General features: G+C 48.4%; 1 protein-coding gene across 3 annotated transcripts in view; it reads right to left on the reverse strand.

Annotated features, from left to right (window-relative positions):
* ctbp2l (C-terminal binding protein 2, like) overlaps window positions 1–19,040 on the reverse strand; it is an 83,396-nt gene that overhangs the window by 38,938 nt on the left and 25,418 nt on the right. For 2 of the 3 annotated variants that reach the window (XM_071907701.2, XM_078290843.1), the window contains exon 2: window positions 9,632–9,827. In XM_071907701.2, coding sequence (XP_071763802.1) covers window positions 9,632–9,689 — 58 coding nt within the window. In that variant the 5' untranslated portion in view covers window positions 9,690–9,827. Of the gene's footprint in view, window positions 1–1,099; window positions 2,940–9,631; window positions 9,828–19,040 lie in introns of those variants that run through there. The other variant, XM_071907698.2, reaches the window with a different exon arrangement.

Genomic DNA, 19,040 nt, shown 5'->3' on the forward strand with positions numbered 1-19,040 from the left:
GTATCTACTGTCTGACGTCAGACTGACTTAAACTTCAGGCTCACAGCTACAACATAATAAAAAAATAAAACTTCTAGCCACGATGCAATGCGGTTGGAATTTCAAACAGTCAACAGGGTGTCCATAAAAACAGTTACCTATTATAGCACAACAACCACACATCCAATTAGCGTTATTGGATTTGTGGCCATTAAGCCCCTGATTAGGAGAGAGTACAGTGTAAAATAGATAGGGACAGCAACTCTCCATCAAGGAAATAAATCTGTAAATACTAGAGACACGCTAGCCCTTTATGTATTTTGGACATTTACTAACTTTGTCATATTAAAAACGGATTTAGAATGAGATACTCGCAGGTTACACATAGCCTGTTAAGAGATTTAAAATGGGACTTTGCCGGATTGCTGTGTGCACTCGCATTTATATTTTCCACCGTAACCAGTAAACAAACCAAACACAAGACACCTCGGAACAGAGATGGTATGATGGAGCTATACAACCACTCCAAAGCACACTGTGGCCTCAATCAAAAAGATTCTGACCAATATATTAAGTGAAAGAAAAAGAGGGAAAAAGGTTGACCTCAATAACTAGAGTGCATTTCATAAGAAATGTTTCAACTTGGATCACACAGACAGGATCCCCTCGGGCACATGACACAACGCTGTTGCAATAGATGTATAAATAGTTGTGCAATTTAAAAACAGACCTCTTAGAGAAAAGCTGCTTAACTTGTCAGATGCATCATACATGCTACTCCTCCATTCAAAAAGGTTTGTCAGTGCTAAATTGTAATGATTTTCAAAGTATGCCAAAAATCAATCATGAACTATTTTGAATAAAACCCAACCGCAGAATTAAATCTCTTTCTATGCATCTAATCTAAGATATGAGCATACAAAAAACAAAACACAAAATTATTAGCAATACCTGCAATTGGCACACTAGAGAAAAATTAAGGAATGCAGCCTCAATAGTTGAACACAAGTTGACAGTATCCATACATAAGAAAGATCTATATAACACAGGGGCAAGGCAGAAGCTACTGGGGAGAAGGGGTTGAGAAGAGATTGGTGAGGAAGGTGAGGATTGACGTTACTTGTGTCAGGCGTGGTGACCATGGTTGAGACTATGACAGGTGGACCAGTGCGGCGTCCCACCATCTTGCTGTTGTTAAGGTTCTGCGTTTGGAGAGTGTTGGAAGCGGTGGCGGGCACGGCGGTGCTCTCCATGGCAGCGGTGTTCCCTTTCCGGAGCAGCTGGGGGCTGTGCAGGGGGCTGGCCAACACTACTGGTGACATTGGGGGCAGGTTGGGGGCTCTCTTCATCAGCTCCATGGGGGAGTAGGAGCCGGTGAAGGTTTTGGGTGCTCCGGGGGCGCCGGGGAGCGCCAGAGGCTGTTGTCCCTGAGCGGACATGGCAAGGCCGGTGTGGGCACTGTACATGGAGACGGGTCTTCCCTGAGTCACGGCGTTGCTGTATCCTCCGGGGCTGATGGGGAAAGCTCCCGTCGCCAGGGGCCTTGTTCCTGGGTAGGTGGTGGTCTCTAGGAGGTGCTGGGAGGGGGCGCTGTTGGGTCTCCTGCCGAGGAACTCGATCCTGGGGGAGACCGTCTGGATGGTGGTGGGGGGCTGATGCATCAGGCTGGGGTCCATGCTCAAACCCTGCGGCTGCGTGTACAGGTCGTTGCGATGGGTGAAGCTGTTGGATCGGGTACGCGTGGCCAGGCTCGTCCCGCTGGTCTTGCAGTTGAGCACCACGCGGGACAGGACGCGGGCCTGGCCCAGGTTAGGGGCCACAGAGCGGACATCGTGGTCCTCCATCATCCCCAGCATGCCGGTGGAGTCGAAGCCCTGCTGCAGCAGGAGAGTGATGGTGCTTTCAGCCAAGCCTTCGGCTCGCAAGAAAGCCAAGAAGCCCGGGTCCACCATCTTCTTGGGGTCTGCGGTGCTAGGATGGTGAGCGGGAATGCCTGAGGTCATGCCAGCTGTGGCACCCACCATAGCTGAGCTGGGGTCATAGTGTGGGTCATAAGGCAGCCTCTGGGAGGCTATAGCTCCGTAGGCTCGAGGGAAAGCTCCGTCCATTCCCTGAGAAGCCGGGTCTACCACTAAACAGGTGGCAGCTGCCTGGCGGGGGTCCAGGGAGAGGCTGTTGATGTCGTTATAAGCTTGGTGAGCGGAGAGAGACTCGGCGGCGTAAATGGAAAGAGGGGGCTGGACCCCGTAGACCGCAGGAGAGGGAGAGCTGCCGCAAATGCGCTGGACGTCTGGGATCATGTTGGATCCCAGAGGATCCCTATACAAACGGCTCAGCTCGTGAGCAGGAGGGGGAGGGGGTGGCGGAGGAGGCGGGGGAGGAGGTGGAGGGGGGGGAGGCGCGGGGGCGGGTGTAGGAGCGGAGCCCGGCGCAGAAGGGGTGGCCCTGGCTTGTCCCTGATCCCAGGCCGGCCTCACCCCCCCGGCGCTGGAGCCGTAATGCAAGGCTGATCTGTTAAGCAGGTGCTGGTTGGCCCTATAAAAGCCAGGCTCTTCAGGTGGGGGACCAGATAAGGCGGCGTCAGCCTGGTAGTAATCCTGTGGAGGCGCAGAGGCCCGGCCTGCCATCATTTGCCTGAGGTAGAGGCTGCTGCTCAGTTCGGGCACGGAGTTCTTCCTCAGTAGCTGCCGCGCCTCGGGCCCATGCCGGTCCAGCAGGAGCTGGCTGTAGACGGAGGGCTGGAACGTCGTGTACGGCTCCTGTTTCTCACCAAGCTGTGGGTGGTGCTGAAACCACACCCCGGCGTCCCCCCCACCCGGCGCCACCGAATTCCTTCGCCCCGCAATAGTGCCACAGTAGAGACAGCGACCCGTGGCCCTGTCGCACTGGCCGTCAGTCCATGCCAAACCGCACTGGCCCCGAGAGCCACCGAAACACGACTGCTCGCTTGAGTTAGGCATCAGTAAAGACAATAAAGAGGACAGCTATAAAAAGGGGAAAACAGAGCCGGGTGTTGTGTTTCAACTCTCCAGTTACACTCCCCCCCATCAAAAGGGAGGAGTGGAGAGGAGAGGAGAAAAGGTGAAGCGTGAGGTACCCTTTTACCTGATCTGCAGCTGTAGGTCCCCCCCCCCACCCATCTCCCTTAAGGCTGTGCTATCATGTAGCTCCCTGCTGGCAGCCTATCTAAATTATTCAACCCTGGAAACATTAGAACTCCATGAGGAGAGAAGCAGAACATGACGAACACATAAAAAGGGTACGCACACACACACAAATAAAACACACCTTTCAGGCGAGGCTCTACTCCATTCTACACAGGACAGCAGGGATCATGCTTGTGCTGGGCATGACGCTCACATCCCAAACCAAGACTGAGGGTAAAGAAATTGGGGTAAAACGCACATGCTGGACAATGGCGGCAGAATGGAGGAGGGGACGGGCCGCGCTAATCCAATGGGGTTGATCCACGCCATTGGCAGGGACGGTTCTCTCGTCCACAGCGTTTGCCACAAGGGGATTAGAGTCAAACTAAAACCTGCTTAAATCCGCTGCCCCCTGTGACATCACTTGAACCAGATAGTGTACACAGCCAGCATGCTGCTGAGGGCCCTGGCCGTGTTCACTGAGTGTAAAGCTACAGTATTTACTGTGCTTAGAGGTTAGCGCTAGCCGCTTCCATTGGCCCGCAGCCTGCGTCCCTTTGGATGTGAATGGATCTTCCCACAGGGACTGGGGAGCATGGGGACTGACATTCATGCTGTGTTGTGTCTCTGGGTGTTGGGAAGGGACTGACACACAGGATCCACTGAGGCTCAGACTTAATCCGCTGGCTACTACAAGGAGGCCAGGGCCAGAGATGCGACGGTAGCACCACAGAGAAACACACAGCCTCCCCTACTGGACAACTACAGACTCACATACATGCATACACACATGTAAACAGATACCCATACATGCAAATGCACAGCCACAGAGAAACACACACAACTATGTGATATCTTTGTAGTCATAAGCATTATATGACAATGGTTGCATGAGTGGTTCAAAGATAAAAAAGTGTCATACTAATGTCATGCTATGTAATGGTATACTGGCTTTATAAAATGTGCCACAATGAAACCCTTTGTCCTCATAGTGCTTGCACTGAGCTATGACACACCAGATGTACAGCAGAGCAGATCTCGCTTGTCTGAGATGTTGCCATCAGAGAGATAACTGCCAGTGTTTACTTGCCATGACAAGAGCAAGGTAAACAAAAAGACAGCGGGAAGAGGAGGAGGAGAAGGAGGGAGCTCTGATAAGTGCGTGATGGGAAAAAGGCTGATAAGTTAGGAGGCCGCAGTCCCACTCCGCCAGCTGTGTCTTTACCTCAAGGACAGACGGCGTGGGATAGAACAGGGCAGGGGCACAGGAGGGGAAGGAGATATGATTGGACTGCATTGGACTGTGACAATTGGATGGCTGTAAGCCTGTTTCTGTTCTCTCCCTGCTCTTTTACTCCTCCACTCCTCTCCAAATCAGGCTACCGGGGTTTAAGAGAAGAGGTTTTTTTTAGCAAGTCTCCAGTGACATCATCTGGATGCTGAGACACAGAGACAGAGTGGCTGAGATGGGATACATTTGTTACTGTTTGGGAATGACAAGACACTGCTACAATACTGTATGTAACTGTGTATGTTGTCTTATTCTGGAAAAGGGAGACAGAGCGACTACCTATCAAGTCCAAGAGGGAAATGCTATAACCAGCCTGTTTTCATGTTTAGGGCTTAAGTGATGCAATTGTGATATTACATCATCCTGTACAAGACCAAAAAACACAGATTATTCCATTATGGAACATCCGAAATGGAGAACATTAAGTAGGTCAAAACAAACTAAAAATGTATTTCATGGAAAAAAAAAATCAGAGCAGTTGGATTTTATGATTCTCATCAGTCCAGGATGATGCACATCTGAAGGACGGTTCCTTTCATAGGAGGTAAAGCATACCTAGCACTTTCCCTGCCGTGATTTCTCAGCGCTGTCCTCCCAGGTTGGAGACTGCCTGTGTTTTTTTTTTGTCAGCTGTAAAACACACCATTAATCATTGTGTTGCATCTCTGCGCAGCGATCGCCGACAATAACTTCTTTTAATAAGCCCCTTCCTGGGCTGCGCGTCACTCAGAGCCCCGCTTCCTGACAAAATATTAATAACAATAATAAACATCTCAGGTCCGACCGGGCTAGTGTTACTAAAACTGAAACACGGATATGGCATATCATATCTCCTACCATGCAAATTGCAGCGTTTCTCGCAATTCATAAGCGAGAGAAACCAGGGTACCAAATTCATCTTGTCAGCTCCCTCTGATATGCCCCTCATGAGAGCTGCTCCATAATTAAGTGAGCATGCTATATTCCACACATCATGCGACAGGGGAGCCTGTAGTTTCAAGAAGACTCTGGCATGAATAATACAATAGAAGACATGAAACCCCAAACTTACATAGGGGATATCTGGTGAGCAACGACAGGACGGGGTTGTGTGCCAGCGCTCCCTCGGCTTGCGAGCTCACAGCCTGTCGTGCGGCTCTGCGAAGGACCTCTAGGTACAATGTGCGGAACAGACGTCCAGCGACAGTCGTGCCTTCGGAGCAATCTGGCCATCTTTCTAGGGCACGGGACGCTAACGGCGGGACTTGGCAGGCGGCGCGGGCCCAGATAGCTGCGGAATGATTTAGATAGCTGCGACTCTGCAACTGCTCATCCATTAAACTTTCATAGGGACTTCATAAATTAAGACCATGACTGGGAGAACTTGAAAATTCTAGTCAATTACTGTGATTGTACAGTATATTAAACTTTTAACGAGCCTCCGGGCCTTTCCTCACTCCAACACGAGAGCAGGGGCGGGAGGGAGGATGGGGGGGGGGGGGGGGGGGGGGGGGGGGGGGGGGGCGAGCAAGAGAAAAAAAAACAAAAAAACACATGGTATCAATTGTGGGCCGATGGCTTTCCGAGGGGTTCACATCTGCTGTGTTATCAAGAGGCCGTCCTCCGCCTCTTTCCCACCATGCATCTCTGCGGTGCGTGACACAGCATGTCACACGTTAGTACGGGTGGGAGGGCTGTCGGGCAGAGCGAGAGCTACTACTGTAAGCCTCCTTTTATCAACGGGGCGAGACCTCTGCTAGACTCTGGCGAGGCAATTGATTAGAGTTTTGTCTTCCATTTTAGCGGTTTGGTTTGTTCCCTTTTTTTGTTTTTTTTCCTCCTCCTCGTGCGCGGTTCTGCTCTCCGCCTGCCTATCATTATCAAGCCAGTGGCCCATACTGCATCACAGATGGGGCAGACAGAAGGGAGAGGCGACAGCCCGCTTGTTTTTTGGAGAGACGAGGAGTGTGCAGCTGAGTGAGAGAAGAGAGAGGGAGGGAGAGAGAGAGAGAGAGAATTGGAGAACCAGGGAAGATGCAACTCGCCTCCACATCGCTAATGAAAAAAAGCAGCGACTGTAGTTAAACAAGAAAGAACAGCCTGTTAAATGCCATATTTTACAATATGTTCAATCGTACCATGGTTAGATAGGCAATCACAAAGCAAAATTGAGTGGCTTTCAGCATCATAACTAGAAAGAACAAATGGCCCACTATACCACTTTTGTGAGAACTAATATAGCTGAATTATATCGCTTAACTATGCATCCATGAAGTATCAGCATGTAACACGACATGAATAAAATGCAGATGTTGATTAAAACATTATCCGACGAGGAGAGCAACTCTAATCTAACCCAGAGGGGAAATAGTATTGGAGTTTACAAGCAAAACAACAATCTTAGCCAAGGCAGAAACAGATCATGAGAAGAATTGTCCTCCCTCCCAGCCATTCAGCCCAGTTGCTGCAGAGTGATAAACATTGGTTCAGCTCAAATTAAGCTGAGAACATGAAAGGACCTGAGGCTGGGAGGAACAGGGGGCCGTGGCAGATCACTCCTCATCTCTTCAGATGACAGAAATGAATCTCTTCACCCCTGAGAGAGAGAGAGAGAGAGAGAAAGAGAGGGAGAGAGGGAGAGAGCGCTCCTCTCTATCCCTCACAGCGCTGAATTAAAGCTGATGCTTCCCAGCGGTTGCTTTGATTGGGCTAACTAACAGCTTTTGATAAAAACAGTCGCACCCAGCTCTCTACCTCCTTATTTGCAGGCAGGCCAGATTATGCTAAATACATATCAAGGAGTTTAATGGCTTAATCAGCCTTGTCATCTAGCCACAGGGTTTCCTTAGACACAGTCATATTTCCGATCCCAGCGCCGTAAATGCCAATGTCTTCACTCTGGGCTGCCCGCTTGACAGAACAATTTGGGCATCTGTATCATGAAAGAAACAAAAAAAAAATACAACCTACAATTCATGCCTCAAATGGGGTTGGATTGTTGTTGTCGAATTGTTGTGGATGACAAGAGTTGTTTTTTGGAGCCAAGAAAACAATGGAAACAATGACCAAGGCTCAGTTGGACAGCGGAGAGAGAGCGTGGTCTCGGCAGACGTTTTGAAAGAGAGCGCTCCAGATTTCTGCATGAAAGAGATGGAGGAGAGACACCACAAATCACGGCTTCATCTGGTCTTCATCTGTTTGCCAACAGTGTGCCTGGTTGAAGTGTGAACCTGGATTAAGATGAGTTACTCCCAACTGTAGCCAAATAGGCCCGGTGGGGATTTTACCTGAGCGCGAGACAAAAAAGCGGAGCCTTGTTTCATGTGCGCTTTCTCCTTTCACAGAGACAATCGCCATGGCAGCCTTATCATGCTGCTACACGCAATCAGTGGGACAACTTTGCCTGGTCATTGGCTCGTGAACAAATCACAAATCACAAGCTGTTTTTTTCTTTCCGCCCTCACAATGGCCGCCAGAGAACTGATTCACTGATCCTGTATGATGGCCATCTGGAGAGCTAGTGCTCGCGAGTGTGTGTGTGTGTGTGTGTTTGTGTGTGAGCGCGCATGTATGTGTTTGTGTGTGTGTGTGTGTGTGTGAGAGAGAGAGGGAGCGTCGGCAGGTATGCTCACCACGAAGTAGCTCTGCATGCATCACAGCAACACCTGTTACCGTCTCTCTCTGTGTCTCCTGTGGGCTTTGAGCTCTTGCCCAGTAGAGCAGACTAACTGTTGTTCCCACAGGAATGACTAACTACTTCAGCTGTCTGATTCAGATGAATGCAACAGCTGGATGCGGACGGCGATTCTAATCAGGACGGATTTCGACCAATGAGCAATCCACCTGTGGTAAAAAGAAAAGATGATCGCGTTAATGACTCACCTTAAATAATAATGATGAGGAGTGCATTATGTAGGCATGATAAAAGGGCGTTGATAGAGTTAATACTTGTCCCATTGGATTTGGAAACGGTCTACTATGGATCCAAATCTCCCTGGATCCACACCCCTATTGACTAATAGAGGGGAGGGGAGGGGGGTTCTTAGGCGTAACAACGCGCTGTCGCAGGATGTGCGCAATATGTTCCTCGTTTCACGCGCGCAACGCAGAGGTGCTTACATCATGGTGCAAAACAAATACTGTGGCACTGGGGGTAATGGTGCGTCTAGCTTCATTTTCCAGCGCTGCAGTCATGTCTGCCTCTCCCTACGCCGGCTCCAGGAGGACCCGGCAGCTTAACAAGCCTCTCGGGGACCCAGACACCGGAGAGGAGATGATTTTACCTCAGGACATATCAGTCTGACACACACACACACACACACACACACACACACACACCCATGAGAGTCAAGCACACAAACACACACACAGCACACACCGGGTCATAGTCAAACAAGTGTGTTTAAACACGCACATACACAAGCCTGCACACCCACGCAAATACTCGTATTCCTTGGTCCCTGATCGTTCTCTGTAGTTATTTGCACAGCAGGAGGGCACCAACGCTCTATCGGGATTCACTCAGGATTTCTACTAGATTCTGAAGGCCCCTCAATGCAACACTACTGCTCTCTATTCCACAACCTAGAGCCCAATAATCGCTCCAATTCACGGGGTAAAATTGGACGGTTTCAAACAGCCGTGCCTGGATAGACACCAAAACCATTCAGCTCCCTACAGTAGTCCAGCTTGAGTTCAGATGTTGGAGGATTCTCCATACGCGTAAGTCACAGACACACACATCTCCACAAACACAGCAGCAGCTGATGGGAGGAACCGTAGTGAGGCGGTAATCTCACTTACGTCCCAGATAAATGTTTGCTGATGAGGTCAACATTTATACAGTTGTTACTTGAGTATCTGACATGTGCAGTGTGCCAGGAGAAGATTATAGCAATCAATGGGTATTGATCACCAATAGGTCTCCGGGATGTGCTAATAACAATAAGGATGGTGGGCTGGGGGACATATAGCCGATACACCAGCAGTGTTAATGGAGGGAAAAAACAACAACGCAAGAACATGCACAGGAGATATAGTGGTATCTGCTTTTCCACATTGCTGAATATGCAAGTGACAAAAAACAGTGAATATCATCCCGTACTGTATTGGAAAAGGCACTTGGAACAATGCTTGCTGGGAAAATATAAGGAATCAGAGCAAATAGGCGATGTAGGAAAGTGCAATTGAGCTAGAGAAAGAGAACGTGTTCACACACACATACATGGTCGTTTACCTTCGCAGATCCGGTCCAGCCGCTGCCTCTTCACTTTGTGTTTGTCGGTCAGGGACATGGTGTCGACACGGCGCGGCACGGCACGGCGGGGGGGGCGGGGGGACCTCTCCTCCTCAGCCACAAACAGCGACAAGGTTCAGACTCCTAGCGCACTGTCAGCAGTACTCCCCGGGGCATACCGCCTCGGCACACACACCTGGAGGAAACACACACACACGCAGGCACGCATGCACAAACAGAGGAAAAACCTGGTTAAACACAGGATCCACACACACACACACACATAAACACACGCGCACAACATTGATGTACAAGCACAAAACACACTGTGACATAGGGAAGCATTAAAGAGTCCCTGACTACAAAGTCACTCAGGCTCTCTCTCACAAAGAGCCTGGGAAGCTGCAGGCAATAGATATACAGGGAATCAGGGAATCATACACACACACACACACACACACACACACACACACAAGATACCTTTGGTGACAAAGTGCCCCATTTGCTCTAAAAGTGACAAAGCTTCCAGCTCTAAAAGCTCCACTTTTCTCCGTTTTGAAGTGCTTTTCTTTTCTCTGCCAAACACTCATCTAAGCAAGTTATCTCCAACTTGTCACTCATCAGATTCTTTACTGATCGCATTGACGTATGAAGAATCTCACCTCAGACAAATGGCAATCTACTCTTTTTTTTTTTTTTTTACCTCCCTCAGAAAAGCCATTTAAAACAAAGCAAGCACTGGAATACTTACACATCTAAGAGATAAAACTTCAACAAAGCAAATGCGAAAGAAGTTTATATAACTTCCGACTGAGGAGTGATTGATCTGTTGACAAAATGAAGCCTTTGAGTTGAGGTGCCTGATGGATGAAAGACTGTCTTGTAATGACACATTCTGGCCATTAGAGGGTAGTTAAAATCTACTCAGAGAGGAACACACCATCTCGCTTAGATCCCCCAAACCTCTACACAACACAGCGCCAATTCATTACAACCCCCCCTCCTCCTCCTCCTCTGAGCTCACAATTTAAAAAATTTCAGACTCTTGCAAGGTAATCATTTATTTATGATGCAAATCCACAGCAACGTCTGATTCCTGCCAGTTGAAAGCGGCACAGCTTTCCATCCCCGCCCTCACTCACCTGCTGCACACTGAACCCTCACTGAACCTTATTTTGACTCGGATTGTGACTGGCAGAGATAATCATACTTTGCTATTTGAGATGGAGAAGTTTAGAAATTTGAGTGGGCTGACAATGTTGCTCGAGGAGGCCTTTTATTGAGTGGGCGAGTATCATTGTTTGACAGACATGCAGTCAATTATATATACAAAGGCATCTGTGTTGACACAGGGAAACAGAAGTGTATGCATTTCTTCACTGGCAGCATATGAAAAAAGGTCAAGAGCGCGGAGAGGACATCAGCACCTCACCGAATTAGAATAAAGTTATTACCACACAACTGGGATTAAACGTTGCATTGAGAACTCAAATGTCACATTATTCTAGGTCTAGGACCGGAGCCAGAGGCGTCTGTCCTCTCAAAAAAGTGCTGAGACCGGTTAAAGCGTCTCTGCGCTTTCTGCCAGAAAGTGTCGGGGCGAAGTCGTTAGCCGAAGTCTTCATCAGTCCTTTGTGGTCGGACTTTTGAAGGGAAAAGAAAAAAGGAAGGAAGAACGGAGGGAAAGAAAAGGGGGTTCAATGAGTTTGGAAAACAACACGCTCCGCCATTATCTGTGATGGATCGGTGCGGTCTGAAAGTGGGCCGACCTTCCCTTCGCTCGTCGGGGTGATTTATCAGGACGGGCCGGTCAGGTCCGGACCTCGGGGCCTGTGTGGATGTGGATGTGGGTGGTGGTGAAGCAGGACGTTATCGGGATGCTGCCCGGCCACACTGGGACGTGCATAGACCAGTTTACAGCACCTTAAAGGTAAAATCCACCCTTGGATACCTCTACGCTGTTAGATATCATCAATCAACTATTACATATCTCATTTTTTGGTCTACCCAGCTTCCCTCAACCTGCCACGTCTACCTCTATTTCAGTTAGTGATTTCCTACATTTCCCAGAATGCCTTTCGACAACCCCCAGAGAAGGGGCGTGAACTTGTTGCTTTCAATCAAGCATTATGTTCACACACTCTAGCCAACTAGTTCATGATCATTGGGGCGTGTCTATGATCGTGGCCGCACCCCTTACTCAAAACACATGTCTTGTGGCTGCATTGCATTCTGGTCCATTAAGGCCACTGCCGACGGAGAAATCAGTCTCTCTGCCTCTTCTACGTTTGATTACTGAACATTGTTCCAAATGAGTCTAGAAAGAAGCCCTCGCTCTTTGACTCTGAGCGACTGACACCAAAACCTGACGTGTACCGTTGATGTTTTAGATCGCTGAAAAATGTATGCTATCTATATCTCAACATTATGTCATGTCATCTGCATTTGGCCAGTTATCTGCAGGAATAAGTAAAATACACCCCTGGGTCCCAAAGACAAATTGGGCCCAGAAATGCAAGGTTTGTTGTTTTTTTTAAGTACTCAAGTGTTTCTAGGGTGGATTTTTCCTTTAAGTGCAACATCTTAAACTTTAACATGTAGCACCACCCTACTGCATGGTGGGCAGCTTATTTATGCACACGTGTGGTTGCGGGTTGAGTAACGACACCCTCTTTATCCTTGAACCACTTTCACATGCCAGCCCACCTCCACCCCCGGACAGCCACAGGTTCTCTTGGAGCGCAGTCCAACATAAGCAGCATGGCTACGCAAGCTTAGTGGATCAGATATAAGACAATTATTTTCTGTGTCAACGCAAATTATTTTATTAACTTATTCATAACACATCTGTGCGTCTCCGCTGTTTTCTCTAGTCAGAGGAGAAGAGGGCGATCGTGAAGTGAGCGGCCCACACAACGTGGGCCACCTCCGGGGCGGCGCTCCGACACGGCGGCACTCACTACAACAGCGGGCTGCTGGAAGGCCTCGCCGCGTTACTTGATTCATTGAACGCCTTCCCTCCATCCTTCCTCCTTCCCTCGCATCCGTCCACCTCTCTCCTGCGCTATTGTCTCTGAGGTCCCTCAAACAGCGTCATCAATCACTGGGCCCACTTCCAGGGCTGTCGGGCTCTGTGCGTGTGCATATGTGTGTGTGTGAGACAGAGAGAGAGAGAGAAGAAAAAGAGAGAGGAGGACTCACTGAGGCTAACTAGATCCACGTTTAAAACCACAGAGCAGAAGCCCTAACCTTCCGCATTTCTTATTCCCACCCTCTTCTCTGCCCTTCTTTTTCGGTCTCCCTCATTTTCTCAGGCAAGCACCAGCAGAGAGTCTTCCCAAATCCTTAAAAAAAACCCACCTCACCCTACTGTACCAAGTGCAACTTTCTAAAACACAGCCAAGCCGTGACCCCCGTGCTTTCATAAGAACAGATGAAACCGAGCACCGTTTTCCCCATAGTGAAAGGAAAGAGATTGAAACAAAGCAGGCGGTGGAGCCAGCGGGGGCCTGGGAGGGTATTTAGCCAGGGATTTCCCATGCTCAATCCAAACACAAAGGTCATATACATGAATCTTAATATTTAGGAGGCATTAAAAGTCAGATGATCGATAAAACTCTCTGCCCGCGGGCCGCGGCTCAGTGAAAGAGAAACATTTGTGCGCGAGAGGCCGAGACATTAAATGTAGGAATCCATATCTGTGACGGCCTGCTCTGTCTCCCAAGGACGGCTCCTCTGTAAGCACAATCACGCTCCACAAACCCTCCTCAATGTCAGCAATACACAGAGATCACTGTCCGGGCCACTGTCCGCAGAGGTGGGGGGAAGGGCAGTCAGCGGGGATATTAATACAGCACAATAGATATAGACACACACACACACACACTCACAAAGAAGCAGTTTCAGTCTCCACCCAGCGCTGAGACTTTAACACGAGAGAATGTGAAGAACTCAAAGTCAAATTGAATTTAATTCACTACAGCATCTTGTAATACGATGAAACGCTATGATAACATTGCCGCCGTCGCAATCCATCTTCCTACTGGAAGAGAACGACTAACAGAATTGTCTCCGATGTGATTAATTGACTTTGCTGAAATAAGAAAATAATTTGGTTTGGTAAGCAGATACCGGAGCCGCCCCTGACAGACTCTCATTAGAAAGCAGTGATTACTTACTTTATTAGGCATCGCCTTGACACCGCGGGGGGCCTATTGATAGATTCTCCACCGGCAAATGGGAGGCAACCTCGCACAGTCAAAAGACTCATTACAGTTACAGTATCACTTCACGTGTTGACACGAATCAGCGTGATTTGGAAGAGCGTCTGAAGAGCGGAGGAGCCGCTTCCTTTTGTTTGAGACAGAGGGGAATATGTTTGGACAGGAGGGAGATTGTTAAAAGCCAAAGTGGAGAGAGAGAGCGTCTGTGGACGAGTTTGAGGGAGTGAATAATTCAAAAGGTCAGGCCACCTGCCTGCTGTGCCTCACTTCACGCATACACACACACACACACACACGCCCACACACACTTCTGAGAAAGCCACAATGCACACTGAGGCCAAGACTGAAGAGACAAGTCATTTAGGGGAGCGATCATTTCCCCTCGAACACAGAGTGTAGTTTGTGAACTAATTGGGTGAATCCATAATTAATTTGCTGACATTAAGCCTAGGGGTCTACTCCAATATGGTTCTGCTTTCTAAGGATGAGAGGAACTGGTTTTGAAGCCTCGGGCTTACTGCTAAAGGGGTGACTCCTGTTCTGATGCATCACAGCGCAGGTTTTGACATTAAGGGGATATATCTAACGGCAATATACCTCCACACATGGCAATTTACTCCCAATAGTGTGTGGGTTGGTGTAATGCAGAACGCTACTGTAGGCCTATATTTTCTCAATGAAATATCCCTGTGTTATAAATCGAACAAGTCTAAAACTCCACAGTTTTTCAAATCACATCAAAACCATAACATAGCTTGGTTGTTTCTCACCTGGCCGTTCCATCATTGTCAGGAAGGGAAGACATCAGTGCTAAGAGATACTGAGAGACAGTTTCCATTAATGCTTGATTTTAGATATATGCTTGAGTAGCTTTCTCCTAATGGCATTAATGTGACATTTATGGCTTTTGAGTTTATTAGAGTAAAAACACAAATTATTAATATAACTTGCCCCTTTTGAAACACTAAATATATTTTTTGATTTACGATCATTTTCATTCGAGTTGATTTCAATGTTTGTCCAGCCAATATGTTGAATACATGCAACAGCAGGAGGCAACTCCTCTCTTTGATGTATTTTTCCCCCCATGCTCTTTAAATAATATGCATCATAATTTAAAATAACTTGATGATTAAGACGATTTGTTGGGAACGGTCTTTTCATTTAGATGGGTTTTAATTGTATCATCCATTATGCAGCGATGAATGCGTGGCCTATTTGCCCTGTAGTACAACAATCCTACACTTGTGTGCACAGCCAATCTAACCGCATTCCAGCCACAGACTCAGTATCTGGTGAGAATGGAGCAGCCACGCTTCAACCACAGCAACTCTATCCACCATCAAATCCAGAAATATTCGGACAGGACACATCTTTTTTGGAAAAATAAATAAATAAATGTTTTGGCTCTCTACTCACATGTTTTATTTTTTTTTTTGAGTTTTAAGTTCAAGCACAGGCCATCACTGTTCATTTGCAGATACTTTGATCTGTACTGGGTGGACTGTTATTACAGAGTGCTGAAAGTATGAAGAGAAAAATTAGGATTATCTAACTAGTTATTTTTAGTATGTTGTCAAATAATATGTTTCAATGCGTGAATCTTTCGCTGAAATCTTCCATTGAGTTCTGGTGGTCTACACTGCAACCCTGGGAAATCACCGCTCTGTGTATCTTAGTCTCTTTCCCAGCTGATGCTACAGCCTCTTTGAATTTCCATGTGATGTCTCTATGCGGTGTCTGCCGCAGACTTCGCCAAGTCTCTAAACATCAAGCGCTTGCTTTAAGATAGAGTTGGATAACTTCAGCAGTTGCTTCTCCCGACTTAATTTCCCAATGGAGTTTGACAGGAAAATGGTGAGGAGAGACAACTGTTAAAGTTATCTGACAGTGTACAGCAGGAAAACGCATAGTAATATCCGCGCTCCTTACAGCTGATTCCTATCAAAAGCCAGACTTCAGCAACCGCTTAAGAGACTCAAAACGCAGCTGAAATGAGATCCCCCTCAAAGCCAGTCAACGAACCTCTCACCGAGACCTTACACGTTTACCCAAAGAGGCACACTTCGCCGAAAAAAAAAAAATATCGCCCTACCCTCTCGATTTCCTTTAGAAATAACAAACAGAAGTCTCAATAACAAGGTTGTTTATACTATTGATATTGCAATCCATTATTACCCCCGTGTTATTTTCTTCAAAAAGCCTCTGTTTTCTTTCCACTATGAGCCCCGTTTGAACAATGGAGGCCATTTTTTCCCTTCAGATGGTGGAGTTCCTCCAGAGGTAAATCTGTCAGCGCCGGGCCAAAACAAAGAGTGGCCAGGAGAGAGAAAACAGGAAGGTGTGGACACCCTGCAGCACCAGCCCGACTCCACTATTAATATCAGCTTACATGCGCAGGTCCTCGGCTCCTATAGAAAAACCCGGAAGGCGGTAAGTGAATCATGCCTGCGGTGTGTGTGTGATTTACATGAACGAACGGAGGGGCTGCGACAACGTAGGCAGGTGCCAATTTGACACATTTCTATTTAGCTAGGTAAGCAGCGCAATCAAATCTCACAATTGTTGAGCTACAGCACGAGCGAGATTAGTATCGTAGCATCAGCGGTTATGCTTGAACGTGTCCCTCCAAAAGCTTGGCAACTTCCAAACAAGGCAGCGTTTGAAATCACACATCTAAGCGTAACCCACCTCGTTCTATTTACATCCAACCCATAAAAGCCTGTTTTTCAAAGTTCCAGAGGCCGAGGTTATCAGCGCGAGCCGCAGCGCCAAAGCAAAAAAAAAAATAAAAAAAACACTTCCCAGTACAGGAAAGAAAAAAAAAAATGCCTACAGTGTGTGCCAACCTGGAGAGCGGAGCGAAGGCGTGGCCTGCCTGCGAGGCTGAGGTGTAGGAATTGTGCTCACCACCAGCTTGGTGTCAGCGAGAGGCCAGGCTCCAGCGCAGACAGCCTGCCTGGGCCCAGCCTGCTCAGCTCGCCTCCCTCTGGGTCCTTCCAGGAAGAGCCAGCGTGATTCAGAGCTTCCTGGTCCAGGAGAAAGAGGTGCTTCCACCCCCCTAGAATGTGCCCACAAACATGCACACACACACACACACGTACACACTTACACACACACACACACCACTCAGCCCACTCCCAGCGGACGGTGAGACAGCCAACTCCATGCTGTACTTGGGCTTACATTGGGAGGAGGCCAAGTCAAACAATGTGTTGATAAAGTCCAGAGCAGAGTGGTGAGAGGAACACAGAGAAATGAGCACAAGGGCTGTACTGCACCACACGGGGAGAGGGATTCACACACGCACACTTAAAATGTATTTTGCGTGCATGCACAAACACACACACATACACACACTCAGGGCATCAGCTATGTGTTTTTTTCCACTCCCTGTGCACTGTTTAACTGGCTGTATTTTGGAGTGCTGGAGCCAATAACTGACTTTACAGGAGGGCTTTTTTTTTCTCCGAGCCCCTTCTGAACACTAGGCTGGCCTCTCTCTCTCTTTACCACATCCTATCATCTCAGCCTCTACTAATGCGCCAAGGGACTGGGACCGCCACACACACACACACACACACACACATACACACACAGCACAGTCAATTAGTCCTGGCCCAACCTTGCAGCTGGGAGATAAATGGTGTGGAGTCTCAGCAGGCTTTTGCGCGATGCTGTGCTCCTTGTCCGCCGTATGTAGAACAGCTCTCTGGAGGCCGGCTAGCCCCTCCACCGCGGCGGAGACGTGGCCAGTGTGTGGCTAAGGAGGGGCGCGAGGTGCTCGGGTATTAAAATATGACCACAAGGCCCCCCCCCCCCCAACTCCCTAATCAGCGCCGGTCAGACGGAGGAAGAAGAGGAGGAGGACGAGGAGGAGGAGGTAGGGAGGCTCCGCCGGGGTACGCAGCTCTGTACAGAATTTCAGGTCATTCCACTTACGCCTCGTTAACCATTTGTCTGTGCGGTGGAGCTGTAACCTTTCCACTGCAAGAGATCTAATAGAAGCAGATGTTTCATAGGTAAAACAAAATGTGGTCACTTGGGGAAGGGGAAGGGGAGGGGGAGGGGGGGGGGTCCGAGCGGAAAGCCTCCCCTCCAAACGGGGCAGTAAATAAAGTGGCTAAGCTGCATTATCTCCAGCAACATGACAGTCCTTTTAACACCTGACAGACCCCGGTAACAAGGCTCTCCCCCCGGCGGGGCCTGTTGACACGTTATATATGGTTCCTGCTCCTCCCTAACTTTTCACAAGGTGTCAATCCTATCGGTCCCCACTGGCGCACACACACACACACACACACAAAAACACACGCACACAAACACACACACATCTTTAAATCAGCCTCCAATGACAACAGGGCGGGGCGGATGCAGCCGCTTGTGTTTATGTGAGCGTGTGAGAGCATTTCCGTTGACAGCGAGAGATGGAAACACACACACATACACACACACACGCACCTGCACACACACACACATACACACACACAAACTCACACAACAAGGTGAAAAATTACAGTGGGGTAAGTGCGCGTGGCCTGGCGGATTAACTGCGGAATAAAAGTGCTGATGGGCAACAAAAGAGAAAAAACAGCTATTCATCACCCTGGCACAGGATCAAACTCACACACTCCTCAAATGCCCTCCTTGAGTTATTGTGCAGCGTGGCTCTGGTGGCAGCTCCACTGATAATGCTGCCCTAACCTGAATTGATTAGAGCGGGGATGCATCCACAGCACCAGCTCTCTTTCCAAAGACCCAACGCATCCCCGCAGCTCCTCGTCTCCAAAGCGGAGGAAACCTGTTAATACGCATTTAACGAGTAGACGGACTTTCTTTCTCCGAGATGATCAAGCGCACGGAGAAAGGGAAAGTGTGTGGCCGTGAACGTCAGTAATTCTCTCAAACGAATGCGACCTCTTCACAGTCGCCGCGTTTCTGCTGTTCCTGCATTTCTCTGAGCCCATGGTAAACAAAGGAGGGGCATCTGGGTGAAACTTCCATCACCTTTTAACACTATTAGCACACATCGCTATCCACAAACACGCACACAAAACCTTCACATTTTTGGTTGGTATTTATGTAACACACAGTCCTGGGGTCATACACATCTCCAAGACAAGGACAGGATAAAAAAAATCTGTATCTTTCCTACATCATAGACAAGCAGTGAACAGAAACTCTGC

Source organism: Centroberyx gerrardi, chromosome 20 (genome assembly GCF_048128805.1).
Source record: "Centroberyx gerrardi isolate f3 chromosome 20, fCenGer3.hap1.cur.20231027, whole genome shotgun sequence".
NCBI classification, from domain to species: Eukaryota; Metazoa; Chordata; class Actinopteri; order Beryciformes; family Berycidae; genus Centroberyx; species Centroberyx gerrardi.